General features: G+C 37.3%; 1 protein-coding gene across 4 annotated transcripts in view; it reads left to right on the top strand.

Annotated features, from left to right (window-relative positions):
• Positions 1-14905, top strand: part of Etl1 (SWI/SNF-related, matrix-associated actin-dependent regulator of chromatin, subfamily a, containing DEAD/H box 1) — a 140598-nt gene that overhangs the window by 61337 nt on the left and 64356 nt on the right. For all 4 annotated transcript variants that reach the window (XM_083140569.1, XM_083140570.1, XM_083140568.1 and 1 more), the window contains exons 10-11: positions 1265-1403; positions 14149-14284. In XM_083140569.1, the coding sequence (XP_082996695.1) occupies positions 1265-1403; positions 14149-14284 (275 nt within the window). The remainder of the gene's footprint in view (positions 1-1264; positions 1404-14148; positions 14285-14905) is intronic.

Genomic DNA, 14905 nt, shown 5'->3' on the forward strand with positions numbered 1-14905 from the left:
TTCTTCACTTCATCATCAGTGTTGAAATGTTTTCCTCCAAGGAATTCCTTCAGGGGTCCAAACAGGTGAAAATCACTTGGCACTAAGTCAGGACTATATGGGGGGGGATGGGGGTGGTAATATCTCCCAGCCGATTTTCTGGAATGTTTGGAATGTGTGTTGAGCGGTATGCGGTCGTGCATTGTCTTGCAAAAAGAGAACACCATTTGTGATGAAACCCGGACGTTTCTTCCGTAAACTCTTATGCACATCACGCAGAACACTGCAGTAATACTCACTGTTGATAGTATAGTATTGATTCTTGCAATTTCACGACAGGTTATGCGACGATTATCCAGGATCAGCTGCTCCACGCGCTGAATGTTCCCAGGAATGACTGCCGTGGGCTGTGATCCACCACGACCGGGATCGTCAGTAATAGAGATACGGCCATCTTTGAAGCGCTTACACCATTCAAATGTCTTACTGAGACAGAGTGTCTCATCACCGTACTGAGCCTGAAGTCTTCTGTAAATTTCAACAGGTTTTCTGTCCTCGTTCACTAAAAACTTCATCACAACACGCTGTTCCATGTAGACGTTCACACTGTTATCCGCCATCTTGAATAACGGTCTATGCAGAAGCGCGGGAAATAAGCACCGCCTACCAGTAACAGCACACAGTTGCGAGTTCCTACTGCATACAAAACCTCCAGCCTAGGCATCTAGTTAAACCTGGAAAGAAAAAGTCCCCGATTGGCTTGAATGCCTCTCGTATATAAGAAACTTTGACAAGAAAGCAATCTATTAAGCCTTTAATTTCAGTAATTGGTTTAAGCCAACCATCTGCCATTTAAAATTTATTCTCAGGAAAAGATTTAAATGTAACATCTATGACACAAGTGGCTTGGCAGTATACGTATTCGTTGTTTGACTACAGTCAAGCAGAAATTATTTTTCATGATAGTAGTCTCTCACAAATGTCAATAATAGAAAAGGGATGCATTATTCAGCTGTTCATGACATCAGAGAATTAACATGAAATTTTTCGAAAACTTTACCAATCCACTATTTCTAATTTAGAAGCTAATACTTGAATTGTTACTCATTGTTTTTTGTCGTAGTTGTTTTCTAAATGTTTTAGCACATAATGAAATATGCCTGCTGTAAACGTGGCAATGACAGAATTTGTTACTGGTACATACTTATACTATTGTTTGCTTTTTCTGTTTCAAAGTTAATTTCAGAGAATTTTTCATTATATTTTATTTTATTTTAATTTTCAGACAATTGGAAGCAAGAATTTAGTAAATGGTGCCCATCAATTAATGTGGTTACATATTATGGTAGTCAGGATGAAAGACGATACATGAGAATAGAGTTTCTGAAGAATGGAGTAGATGACATTGATGTACTTTTAACAACGTAAGTATTGCTCTAGTTCAGCAATTCTCAAAGTGGGCTCCGCAACACAGAAAAATTCCTTGTCACACTTCTCAAAAAAGCATGTTTCATAAACTAGAGTTGGGTGAATTTTGGTGCAGTCAAGAAACTATTCTCATGTGTATCACATAAAGCGGTGAGAACACTCCTTCCCTTTGTCAGTACTAGGGATGGCCAAATCTGTTTTTTTTCTGTCCGGAATCCAGATAGTAAAATTGGACAATCCATATTTGAAAGAATATCCACATTTGGGATGCAATCTATATTATGTAACTAGCGGGAGGGTTGTAGTCAAACTCGTTGCTATCTTGAAAGGTGAATGCAAAGAATTAGAAATCTAGGAAATGACCATGGTGGAAAGTAGAGGTGGGTGCAACGTGGTCCTGAAAACTCTCCCTCATGATGCATGATTTCATCTGAGTTGCAGAAGCAGACTACATCACAGTCCGGTTCCTCTGTAGGTAGGGGAGCAGTGAAGTCCGGTTCCTCTGTAGGTAGGGGAGCAGTGAAGCGCTCTTTGCGAAATAAGATATTTCATGGGCTTTAAGATTTTCACTATCTCTTTTCTCTTCTCCATAGTTTTGTAAGAACACTGTTGGTTGTTTCTTGTTTAAATGTTGACACAGAGCTCCAATGTTGTTTCCAGATCTTATTTGTTTATTTGTATTTGCATTGTGTGCCATTGCTGCTTTTTTAAAGTGTTCGTTCCATGCTTCAGAACAGCCCATCCTGCCTCGTACTTTTTTTAAATTATTATTATTATTTTTTAAACGATCACCTGAGTATGTTTGCAGCCAAGTCTATTTCCATACTAAGAAATAGTAGCAGTTAGGTAACTGAAAAGCATTGAGATTTAGTGTTGTGACAACAGCATTGTAAAACTACAGCTGTTCTTTGTTAGATGTTTTTAGATTCCTTATCAGCCATAGCAGTTGCACAAGAATGGTATTTTCATTAATTCAACAATTTCGCTCTCAATGCACATGCACAGTCTGATGTCAAAATAAATTCATCGCTTGCACCAGCTTGTTACTCCAGAGCTCAAACAATGGAATCGTATACTACACAAAGTGTCATATTTCCTTCTTCTTTCGACCATACTGTTCCTGCTCAGATGTCATGTATTCAAACTTTCAGTTTACATCTGATTATTGTGGAAGTGACCTCATGTACCAACTTTTTGTTGAGCTATGCCAATTATTGTTGGCCAAAATAGAAAACTTGTGTGTATTGGTAAACGTTAGTTAGTTCATAGAAAGGAATCCACGGTATTGCTAAATACAGCTGGCTCCTATATAATTTCATTAATAAAATATTAAAACCGGAAAGGATGGTAGAACAGTTTTACAAAGCTCCATTCCAAAAAATGCTATAAAATAGGTGAAAAGTGAAAACTTTTAGAAGTTGAAGGGGGAAAAATGAGGAAAGAGATTTATCTGAAGGCATGGTTTGTTATAATTTTGTACAATTATTGTATGATTGTTATTGTCTTATTCCATAATCTTCTATATTTATTCACCCCAAAAACTCATGTTTAATTCTTGCTTATACTATGCATCTTTGTTTCAAGTCCGCTTTTATGCTTAGACTGTGCGTCTGTGCCTGCTGTTTAACAAAAGGGTCATTCCATGCCAAACGATCCAATGGTTGCATGACCATCTTAGAAAAATTTCATTTTTACTACATACGTTTGTACATGTTTCTAGATATCAAAACCAGTGTTCAAGAAAATTTATTGTCTTTAGTTCTCTTGGGGCAGCCATTTTTCCAACATGGTGCATTTTTTTTTTTCCTCATGTAGCACTTTTCACAAACATTAATATCTCAAAAACCATTAGAGCTAGAGACCTGAAACAAAATTAATTTTGTAGCTAATAAAGTATACTTTCTATGATATTCAAGTATGTTTTAATTAAAATTGCATCGTAAGTATGAAAAAAATGGTGGAAATTGAGGTAACGATAGTTAAAAAATTGGATTTTTAAGCCTGATCTTTTCAGTGAAGGGGTTTAGTCTAAGGCTTGATTTCTTTTTCATGTGTAGATCTGCCTGCAGGGTGTCTGTAAATAAAATATCAGTGCTTAGAAATGCAACTCTTTTTTCCAGCATGGACTCAAACTTGACCGTTCATTGAATTTTGTCAGTTGTTGGGGTTAAATATCTCAGATGGGTCCTCTTGAAAAGTTCTGATATTTGGCACAAAGGAAGCCCTGCATGAACCTAACTGACAGTAAAAATCTCAACTTTTCGATTCAACTCGTTTTGGTCAATTTGTCACCTAATTTTTGATGTTGCAAAGTACAAGGTTAAACTACATCCCATACTTAGAATAATGAAGTCTTTTCTTTTTCTTTTTTAAATTTGGGTTAAATCAAGCCTCAGAAAATATAGAAACATAAGGTTTTAATACTTGACTTACCATAAATTGAAATTATAAGGTATGACAATTGAAAATCTGCGACATCTCATTGCTAAAGGTTTGATTTATTAGGTACCCACGACCGGTTGGTGTTGTCAGCTCCAAAACTGAGCTTCCCCACATTTTTTTAAATGTAGCAGTACATGCAACTTATGATAGGCAGTGGCATGTCCAGGAATTTCAAAAAGGGGGAGGGGGGGTTACATATAATTTTTTAGTATACAGCCCTGTTTTTGCCACATTATCCTGCCTTTGATGTAATTGTTTATGGAATACTAGGCCAAAGGTATTGGGTTATGACCCCCACCAAGCCCTCCTTCGGCACCACTGAAAGTAGGCTACTTATTTTGGAAGGTCAAAGCTGGTAGATTTTTTTTTTTTGTTTCCTTTTATTTTCCACATATTTTTTTCAAGGAAAGACAGTCGTTGAAGTAGATGTGAGTCATGCACAGCAGAAGATTCAGAGATGTGTTTTGATAGGATGTGAGGCAAGGCTGGGTTGATCTGTGCATGGCCAATCTCTGCTGTCATTCTTCCTTTGCCTAATGTGCCAAGAGTAGCGACTTGTGAATGTCCGTTATCTGTGACTGGAAATGGAGTGGTCTGTAGAATTTTTAACTGGAGAGGACTGTCATAAATACACTTTTGGCAAGGTTCCCAAAGACGTAATTAATGTTAACAAACTCAGTGAAAATGATAAAACACTTCTTAGGTCTCAAGACTACAGGTGGATGGCTTAGAGACAATATGCAAATACCATTGAAAATAGTTTTTTATATGGTAAAGTATGTTTGTGATCTTCAGAAGTACCTCTTAAAGAAAAAGTTAAGTAAGGGAATTTTTAAAATCAATTTGCATCATATGGTAAGGCAAAAAAAGTCAAGAAAGCCTTATACCAGTTAAATAAATATGCGTGACATGTTGGAGTAAAATTTTCATATCTGAAGAAAGTGACTCACTTAAATGCCAGAATGGAAATTGTCTTTGTGCCAACACAAGAAAAACTAAAGGAAATGCATGAAGTCTGATCTGTTTTTTATGTATCTCCTGTTTCAAAACTGAGGAGGCTGATTGCAGAGAAAGAATAAAGTGGTCTTCCTCGAAAAACTGCTCACATCATACAAGGAGTGCAAAGGAAACTGGAAAGTTGCTTTTCACAAAGTATTAGAACTGAAGAAGAGGAAGGCAAGTGTGACAATCCTTTGAGTGGCCAGAACAATCATATAATGGAAATTATAAGAAGAAAAATGTAAATTAGCGAAAACTAATGTTGAAAAGGTCAGAATCATCAGTTTGCTTGCTACCACTTGGTCAAGAAAAAATATATGTGATGAACTGAAGGTTTCTGATAATTTGCTTAGGAACTTAGTGAATGAACAAAGAATTCTGCCTGATTTAACAAAGAGAGTGAATAGGAAACTGGAGCTGACAACACCAACTGGTCGTGGGTACCTAATAAATCAAACCTTTAGCAATGAGATGTCGCAGATTTTCAATTGTCATACCTTTTAATTTCAATTTATGGTAAGTCAAGTATTAAAACCTTATGTTTCTATATTTTCTGAGGCTTTATTTAACCCAAATTTAAAAAAGAAAAAGAAAAGACTTCATTATTCTAAGTATGGGATGTAGTTTAACCTTGTACTTTGCAACATCAAAAATTAGGTGACAAATTGACCAAAACGAGTTGAATCGAAAAGTTGAGATTTTTACTGTCAGTTAGGTTCATGCAGGGTTTCCTTTGTGCCAAATTTCAGAACTTTTAAAGAGGACCCATCTGAGATATTTAACCCCAAAAACTGACAAAATTCAATGAACGGTCAAGTTTGAGTCCATGCTGTAAAAAAGGGTTGCATTTCTAAGCACTGATATTTTATTTACAGACACCCTGGAGGCAGGTCTACACATGAAAAAGAAATCAAGCCTTAGACTAAACCTCTTCATTGAAAAGATCAGGCTTAAAAATCCAATTTTTTAACTATCGTTACCTCAATTTCCACCATTTTTTTCATACTTACGATGCCATTTTAAGCAAAACATACTTGAATATCATAGAAAGTATACTTCATTAGCTACAAAATAAATTTTGTTTCAGGTCTCTAGCTCTAATGGTTTTTGAGATATTAAGATTTGTGAAAAGTGCTACATGAGCAAGAAAAGCCATGCGCCATGTTGAAAAAATGGCTGCCCCAGGAGAACTAAAGACAATATTTTTTTTTGAACACTGGTTTTGATATCTAGAAACATGTACAAACGTATGTAGTAAAAATGATTTTTTTCTAAAATGGTCATGCAACCAATTATTTTAAAATTGGTTCATTTGGCATGGAATGACCCAATACGAAAACCATATTTTTTTCCACTGAGAATCGATCTTATGAATCCATAATTATAAAGGTGGTATTAACCTTTCCAGCATCGGAGGAGGACGACTTGCTTACATGTGATTCAACCAATTTCCATTTCACAGGGGATATTTGTTAGAAGCATTTTTGTGCCCCCTCCCCCTTCAAAACACACACACACACACACACACAGGTAAAATTGGGAACCTTAGTAAAATTTTATCGAGAATACTTTAACATTTATGAGCTGTGATAACACCAGGTTGGTTGATGCCCTGCTGTCAGCAGGTTCTCGCTCCAAGTAATAATAATAATGAAATGAACTAAGGAGTTTTAAAGTGACTGACCCTTCCTCCCCCCCCTTAAAATCCTTTCCTCTAGTTTCTCCGCACTTAATTTTTACTAACGTTGTGACTACATATATGAGAGAAGTAACCTCTCGGATTTTTTTTTCCCCAGAATAATACATGAACTAAAATAAACCCCATGGTGTGACAGTTGTTTAGGTGAAACAACGGAAAGCAGCTGCTGAAATATAACTTCATTTACTATTTTGGGTTAAACTTTCTTGTCACAGAATATGTAAATTAAACGTGAACACCGTAGTTCATGTTTAATTTACATATTCTTGTGAATTTTTAGAACTTCCAGCCAGGGGCGATCACGATATCATTTACAAGTGAGGTGATTTTTGGAAACCCCTCCCCCCCACACACACTTTTCCTACTTTCCACCTCCTACTGTGACATTACCTCATACTGTATCAAGAGGTCACAGTGTTTAATAGTTCATTTTTCCGTGATTTCGTTTGCATAAAACAAGTGCTGCAACTTCTGTCTTCAACAACGTCCCTCACTGAGTTTGTGTAATCGGCAGACAAATGGTGATGTTCTGCTAAACTCTTCAAATTATTGCTCTAACAAATTAGTGACAAAGATAATAGTTAGTGCTTGTGCAGACAAAAAGGAATTGCCTCCAAAATCCAGATAATCTGATTTTTTTCAAAATCCAGATAGTTAAATTTCTGGATCTGGATTATACATTTTCTGGAATCCATATTCTGGATATTTTTGGCTAACCCTAGTGAGTACCAGTGTGAGACTGGTTTCTCAACGTACCTTTCTACAAACATCAACAGACTTAATTCAGAGCCAGACGTGAGGTTGCAACTGTCCTAAAAGAGCCCAGATGTGAAAGAACTTTATGAGGAGAAGAAACAAGTGCACTTGTCACATTGAGGTCAGTAATTAAAACACTTTCTTACAAATACTTACCATGCAGTTGTAAGAGAATTTTTCCTGATATAATATTATGAAACAATTGATTTCTTAAAAATAGATGTCCAGAACAGGGCTTTTAGCAGAGGTAACATTTGTAAATTGTGCTTCCCAATAATTAGTGTTAAAGGAAGAAGATGAAAATTGATTAAAAAGAAATTGGCATATGGCACACCCCTGTGCCCCCTCAATAGAACAAAGTAAATTAAAAAATGTAGTATGTAGTGATGGTACATTCCTACAACCATGCAAAGTTTTGTTGAAATCACTGATACTTGTTGATTAAAAAAATAACATTATGTACAGCGGCAGTGTTGCCAGCTTCGAGATTGTCCAGAATTTTGCATCTAGCGTCAACCCTACGGAAGCATGAGAAAAGACCACTATATGAGGATATGTAATGCTTGTGCTGCAACTTTAAAAAAAATACGGAAGTTACGGCGTTCAAAAATTTTGGGGAATTTCGGTAAATTTCGAACTTTGGGTCTTTGCACCTGTTTCCCCCTAGACCCTTAATGGTCGGATGTTACTTAAAATGTTGTTTTTTGCTCATTCTTACATTTAGAAATTACATTTTTCAAAAATATCCAGTTGTTGAGCAGTTGTAGCCTCTTAACTTCAATTTATCCCATCGTAACAAAAAGGAAACAAAGGTATTTTTTTAAATGGCACTTACAGAAAGAAAATGCACGCAATGTTTAGTATGATGGCTGCTTTTTTTCTTCTTTTTTGTCAGAACTATTCATTCACATGCTAAAAATAAGTCACAGTGTTTAATAATTTGTTTATCTGTGATTTCGTTTGCATAAAACAAGTGCTGCAACTTCTCTTCTATAACAAGCGTATTATCTTTAAATACTGTATGATGGTAATAAGACACAACGGAACTCTCTTTCTTCAGTTTTTTTGTAATGTTTACGACAGTCTGAGACGTGTGGCGTCAGTGACTTGTCTGACAGCTTGAAATATATCAGTTTCCAAACTGCTTTAGGCAGATATGACTTGTCCACTGCAATGCTAAGAATAAAAGCAGGATTATTTAGTACAGGCCAGTCTGGTTCAAGAGTGCATTGTCCATTCTCTGCCCCCCGATGCAAGCAACAAAAATGTAATTTCAAGTTGAGAGTGTGGTCCAGTGGTTGCAGCTGATAAGAAAACCTGTTGGTGAATGGGTGGCAGATGTTATCATCACAGAAACCTTGAACTCCAAGAGCAGCATTTTTCCGAACAAGCAGTTGTTAAAAACGTATAACTAGTCTTTTCCTTTTTGGGGCTGAACTCATTGAACATATGTCTGGAAAAATGGTGTATCTGAAAATTGTATAACTGAAATACAGTGAAATTGAAATTATATGTTTCGCGATAGTACGTTTTTTTTCTGGCGGTCCCTGCCAATTCCCATAAGGCTGCATGCTATTATATTTCAGTTATACGATTTTCAGATATACAATTTTTCCAGTTATACATTCAACGAGTTTAGTCCCAACAAGGGAAAGACTTCAGTTATAAGTTTTTAACTCTGTTTGCTGGAAAGAATGCTGCTCTTGGAGTTCTACATCTCTAACATCTACCACCCGTTCCCATACAGGTTTTCTTATCAGCTGCAAACATGGGATCAGACTCTCGACTTGGAATTCTAATTTTGTCCCTTGCATCGGAGAGAAGGACAAGATTGGCCTGTGCTAAATAATCCTGCTTTTGTTCTTTGCGTTGCCTTCCGCAAATTGTATCTGCCTGAAGCAGATCGGAGATTGATATATTTCAAGCTGTCAGACAAGTCACTAGTGCCACACTTCTCAACCTGTCGTAAACATTACAAACAAGCTGAAGAAAGGGAGGGTGAGTTGACAGCGGCCTGCGGGGGGGTGGGGGGAGTTCAGCTGGGTCTCATTACCATCATATTTAAAGATAATACGGTTGTTGAAGACAGAGACGTTGCAATACTTTTTATTATGCAAAACGAAATCGCAGATAAGCGAATTATTGAACACTGTGACTTATGTTTAACGTGTGAATGTTTTTGAAGTAAAGCAGCGATCATACACTGTGTGCCTTTTTCTTTTTGCAAGCACCATTTGTAATGAGCACTTTTCCCCTTTTGTTACTATGGGATAAATTGCAGATAAAAGGCTATAATTGCTCAATCACTGTATCTTTTTTAAAAAATTAAATTCTAAATGTAAGAGTGAATAAAAAGCAACATTTTAAGTAACTTCCGACAATTAAGAGTCCAGGAAAGAAGCGGGACTCTTAAAATCCCAAAGTTCGATTTTTTTCAAATTTGCAGCGGGACCATACATATGCTCATAGAGTGGTACTTTATTGTGTGTCCCTCAAAATTTGGTCCATCCAGCATCCATAAGGCCGGCGCTAGAAGCGAAATTCCATAATTGTGGGAAAGTTCCAAATGCTGTGATTTCAGTTTTATTATATTTTTTTTCAAAGTTGCAACCCGAGCATTACATATCCGCATAGAGTGGTTTTTTGTTGTGCTTATCTCAAAATTTGGTCCATCCAGCGTCCATAGGGCAGATGCTAGAAGTGGAATTCAGTAATTACGCAAAATTTCCGAATGCCGTGATTGCAGTTTTATTATTTCTTTTTCAAAGTTGCGGCACGAGCATTACATATCCTCATACAGTGGTCTTTTGTCGTGCTTCCCTCAAAATTTGTTAACCCAAATTATTGGGAGGCACAATGTGTAATTTTACCTCTGCTAAAAGCCAAGTGTTTAAGAAGAAAACAAAGCCAATTTCCTTCTCTGTATGACAATTAGTTCTCGAGCTACAATTTTTTTGTACTAGCGGCAAGTTTGAAAAGTGCACGCTTACAAAGGTGCCGGCTTCAACGGGAATACAGGCACGCGAGGCTCCGTCCGCTAAAGGTTTTAAGTCCACTTTATGCACAGAAGGCTAATCGGGACTGGACCTACAGTTTAAAGTGCCTCCACCAGGGTATAACCCGGAACCCCTTGATTACAAAACGATGGCGTTACCACGACGCCATCGGGGAGGCAAGAAAGAAATGTATGTGTAACCTCCCCCTCGAAAATCCTGGGCATGCCACTGACTCTAGTGTTCAAAAGGATTAATCTTGTGTTATCTGCCAGATAAGAGTTACGGTTTTGTTTGTTTATAAGGCAAGGCAAGACAAGAACGAAAAATTGCATCCTTTATGTTGGATGAGTCATTGCTGTCAGAAGCTATTTAGGCAAGGGACTGCTTTGGAAAAGCTAGACATAACACTTGCGCTGGTAGCAGCCTCCCTCCAGACAGACCGGCACCAATGCACAGGTGGCGGAATAGAATGTTCTGCGCATTTTAAAGATAAAGCACTTGTTGAAGACGAAGAAAAGCTGGACTATCGCTTGCATGTTGTTGTTTTTTTAGTCAGCAGCTTGCTTATTCCTGAATCAAGTTACAGAAAGGGGAAAGGATTATTGCATTGTAAGGAACACACGAGCAATGTTTCGTATGCAGATATCTGCATTAAAAAGAAGGCTGCTTCGTGAATACTCCTGCACAGTGGTGTGCCCAAGGTGGTGGTTTGGTGGGGATCATACCCCCTCCCCCTTGACCCAGTATTCCTAAAAAGAAGAACGTTGTACGCAGGAAAAAAGATGGCAAAATTAGTGCTGTCTACTAAAAAAGTATACTGAAACCCCTCCCTTTCAAAAATCCTAGGCAAGCCACTGGCCCTGCACAGCAGTTGCAGATTAATTATCTCTTATGAGAGGAGATTAGCGACTTTTTTCACTTGTTCCTAAACCAATATCGGATAACCGGGATTGGCAAATTATTCTTACTTTTCTCCCGCCAAACAAGAAAGGAAAGTTTTCCAAGCAAGTCCCTCTCTCCTTCCCCCTTCTACTAGGAAGGATTACGTAGATAAGAAAATTGGAATAGTGATTCTCAATTGTCCACATACTTTTTTTGTGGAGAGGCGCAACAAAGACACCCAGAGTCACGCTTTTAGAACATGTTAAAATGCTAGAGAAAGCAGCATTTAATGACTATTGTTTAGGCAACAGTTCACTTGTTCCCCGATCGTAAGGCAGGAGTTGAAGGTCGCATTGTGAATGAATATGCTGCTAGAAAAGCAATGGGGAGGGAGAGGTCGACTGGCATACGGGACAGGCTTCTCTCAAATTTTGTCATCGGCGGTGTTTGGAAAACTTATAAAGCGGGGAAACGAAAAGTTACAGTAAACGTAAGATCGAGATAATCGTCCTAATGTTCAACGTAGTTTTTTTTTCAGGGAATTGGCTGAATGGATCAAGCGGGTAAACCTTGCTTGCACCCCTTTCACCCCCCCCCCCCCGGCTGTGCCATCATTGTCTATTTCTCATGAATTTGTGAATTTACAATAACGATTTAGAACAGATTAGTGCAATACAGCAAACTTTGGTGTATATGTAGTACGAGGGTCACTATTTATATTTTGAGCCTAACAATGAAAAAACAGGAATTTGGCATTGAAAACTGCTTTATTGTTTTTCGAAGTATTCTCCTTTATGGTCAATACACTTTTGCATTCGTTCGAACCATTTGTCAAAGCAGTTTTTCCAATCTTCTTGAGACACCTCCATAATATGGTTTTTGAACGCATCAACGGCGTCTTCTGCCGACGAAAATCGTTGTCCACGCAATTTATTCTTGACATTCGGGAACAAGAAGAAGTCATTGGGTGCCAAATCAGGACTGTACAGCGGATGACCCATCAATTCGATTTTTTGACTGTTCATAAAGTCCGTTGTTAGACGAGATGTGTGACAGCTGGCATTGTCTTGATGAAGAATGATCCGACGTCGTTTGTTTGTTTTCCGTATTTGACCGAAGACCTCTGGCAAACAAATTGTTGTGTACCATTCAGAGTTGACCGTTCTACGTTCCTCTAAAGGCACAGTTGCCACATGACCGGTTTTCCCGAAAAAACAGGCGGCCATTTGTTTCAATGTGCTTCGAGCGCGAACAACTTTTGTTGGATTGGGTTCATCTTGAAACACCCATACAGTCGACTGCTGTTTACGTTTCAATTTCAATTTCAATTTTCCTTTATTAAAGGGCGAGGTTCAGCCTGTGGCTGTTCTACCACCTAACCCCGATGGATACATATACATACTAAATACATTTTACCTACTAAATGTTTGTACAATAACAAACAAGGAAGAAAGAGAGAAACATAAAGAAGACACAAAAAGAACAAATACAAAATTGAGAACAAAGGCTCGTCTACACACTAAAAATAATAATAATAATAATAAAAAGATTGAAAACAAATACACAAGGATACACAAATTAATTGACACAATTGTGCTTGGTGTGATATGGTTAAGAATAATACAAATTAATATTAATGTTATGTGTAAAAAACATATAAATGTTCTTAATATGCGAGAAAGGACAAAATATTGTTAAGGGTTGGCAACATGTAAGGGGAAAAGTAAACAAGCAAAAATGAAGATGAAAATACTTGTTATTAGGAAGTTGGTTCAGATATGCGAGATATTATTCGTGAGTGCTGGAACACAGATATTGTTCATTTAACAATAGAGTTTTTAGTTTGTCTTTCAAGTTGTTGCGATTAGTGAGGGACGTCATGGAAGGAGGAAGTTCATTCCACGCTCTTGCAGCTGAATACGTAAATGATGATTCGAAAAGCACTAGTGTGTGCTTTGGAAGTTCAAGTTTCGATTTTCCCCTTGTTTTGTAATTTGTAATTGTAATATATGCTCATATGCATATATCCATGATTCGTCACCTGTTACAATCTTATATACGTCTTTTGAAGCACCACGATTGTATTTATTGAGCATTTGTTTGCACCAATTGACGCGTGCGTCTTTTTGAGTTTTTGTCAAATTGTGTGGGATCCAACGAGAACATACCTTTCTCACAGCTAAATGATCATGTAATATTTTATATATGTTGGTGGAACTAATGCCTATGGTTGCCTCAATCTCACAGTATGTCACATGACGATCTTGCAGTATTAGGTTTTGCACAGCATCAATGTTTTCTTGAACAACAACTGATTTTGGACGACCTTCGCGAATCTCGTCGGTGAGCGAATGGCGGCCACGATTAAATTCGTTATACCAGCGTTTCACAGTGGCAAAGGATGGGGCTTCATCGCCAAATGTGGAAGTAAGTTGATCGATGCACTCTTGTCTTGATAATCCACGTCGAAAATCGTAAAATATCATTGCATGAAAATGTTCACGAGTTAATTCCATTTTATTGTTGTCGCGCAATCTCCAAGGCAACATAAACAACACAAATGAAGCTATTGACAAAACATTTGAAGTACGTTATGGTCAATAATGCCAGATGATTCCGTGCAAACGTCAAATCGCACCTAACTTCAATCAGTGTTGCCAAGGCTCAAAATATAAATAGTGACCCTCGTACTCCTTTTCTTCCTTTGTGTACTTAATTTTACCATTTTAATTGTATTTCAATAATACGTTTTTCTCAGTTATACGTTTTTATCCTTCTGTCCCCCTTAAAACATAATAGTATGCAGTTTTAGGGGAATTAGCACTTGGCAGGGACTGCCAGAAAAAAACATACTAGAGAAGAAAAAAGTACTAACGAGAAATACGTACTATTGTGAAATGTATAACTGCAATTTCACTGTAGTAGTATGTTGTGACATGGATATTCTGATAGATGGTTTCTTTTCAGATATAATCTAGTTAGTACAGCACCTGAAGAGAAGAAGTTATTTAGAATACTGCCAATATATTATGTTGTTTTTGATGAAGCTCATATGTTGAAAAATATGGCTACCCAAAGATATGAAAACTTAAGTAAAATTAAGGTAAGTTCATTTTTTTTGTTACTAAAAATGTAGTGAACTCAGTGATGTTTGAAACAGCTATTTAATTCAATATCTACTGAAAGGTGCATGCTATAAGTAAGCTCCATTGTGTTGAAAGTGTGACCTTCTCTGAAGACACTCATTTGTCAATCGCACTTCTGCATAGTACACACTGGACTTCATTTTTTGAAGACAGATGAGTTTGTGGCTCCTGGACCAACAGCCAGAATAACACTTTGAGGGCTCATGCTTTGTTGTCCATGTAATTACTAAAAAGTGCCAAGTGTTTCATCCCTGATTTTCTGGATTATGGGCAAGGGTGGCAGTTGGTCTGAGGTCAAGAGGTTTGAAATAATTAGCATATGCGACCCTCCTTGTTTCCTTTGACTTCTAAGTCCTGGATATGTTCTTCAAAACAAACAAAAACTTTTAATGAACATAGTATGGAACAAGTAAAGAAAAAAGTCACCCACCTACCCTGAAAAATTCTCCACTGCTGGTGTGTGCTGCAATGTGACAATTGCATAATCCAGGCACTTTTTTTTGTTTGAATGGAGCTGTCTGCATAGGCAATGTTGCTTGTATGTGTGTTGAAGTGACAACATAATAAAACATAAAGCC

This window comes from Lepisma saccharinum, chromosome 18 (genome assembly GCF_977018435.1).
Source record: "Lepisma saccharinum chromosome 18, izLepSacc3.1, whole genome shotgun sequence".
NCBI lineage: Eukaryota > Metazoa > Arthropoda > Insecta > Zygentoma > Lepismatidae > Lepisma > Lepisma saccharinum.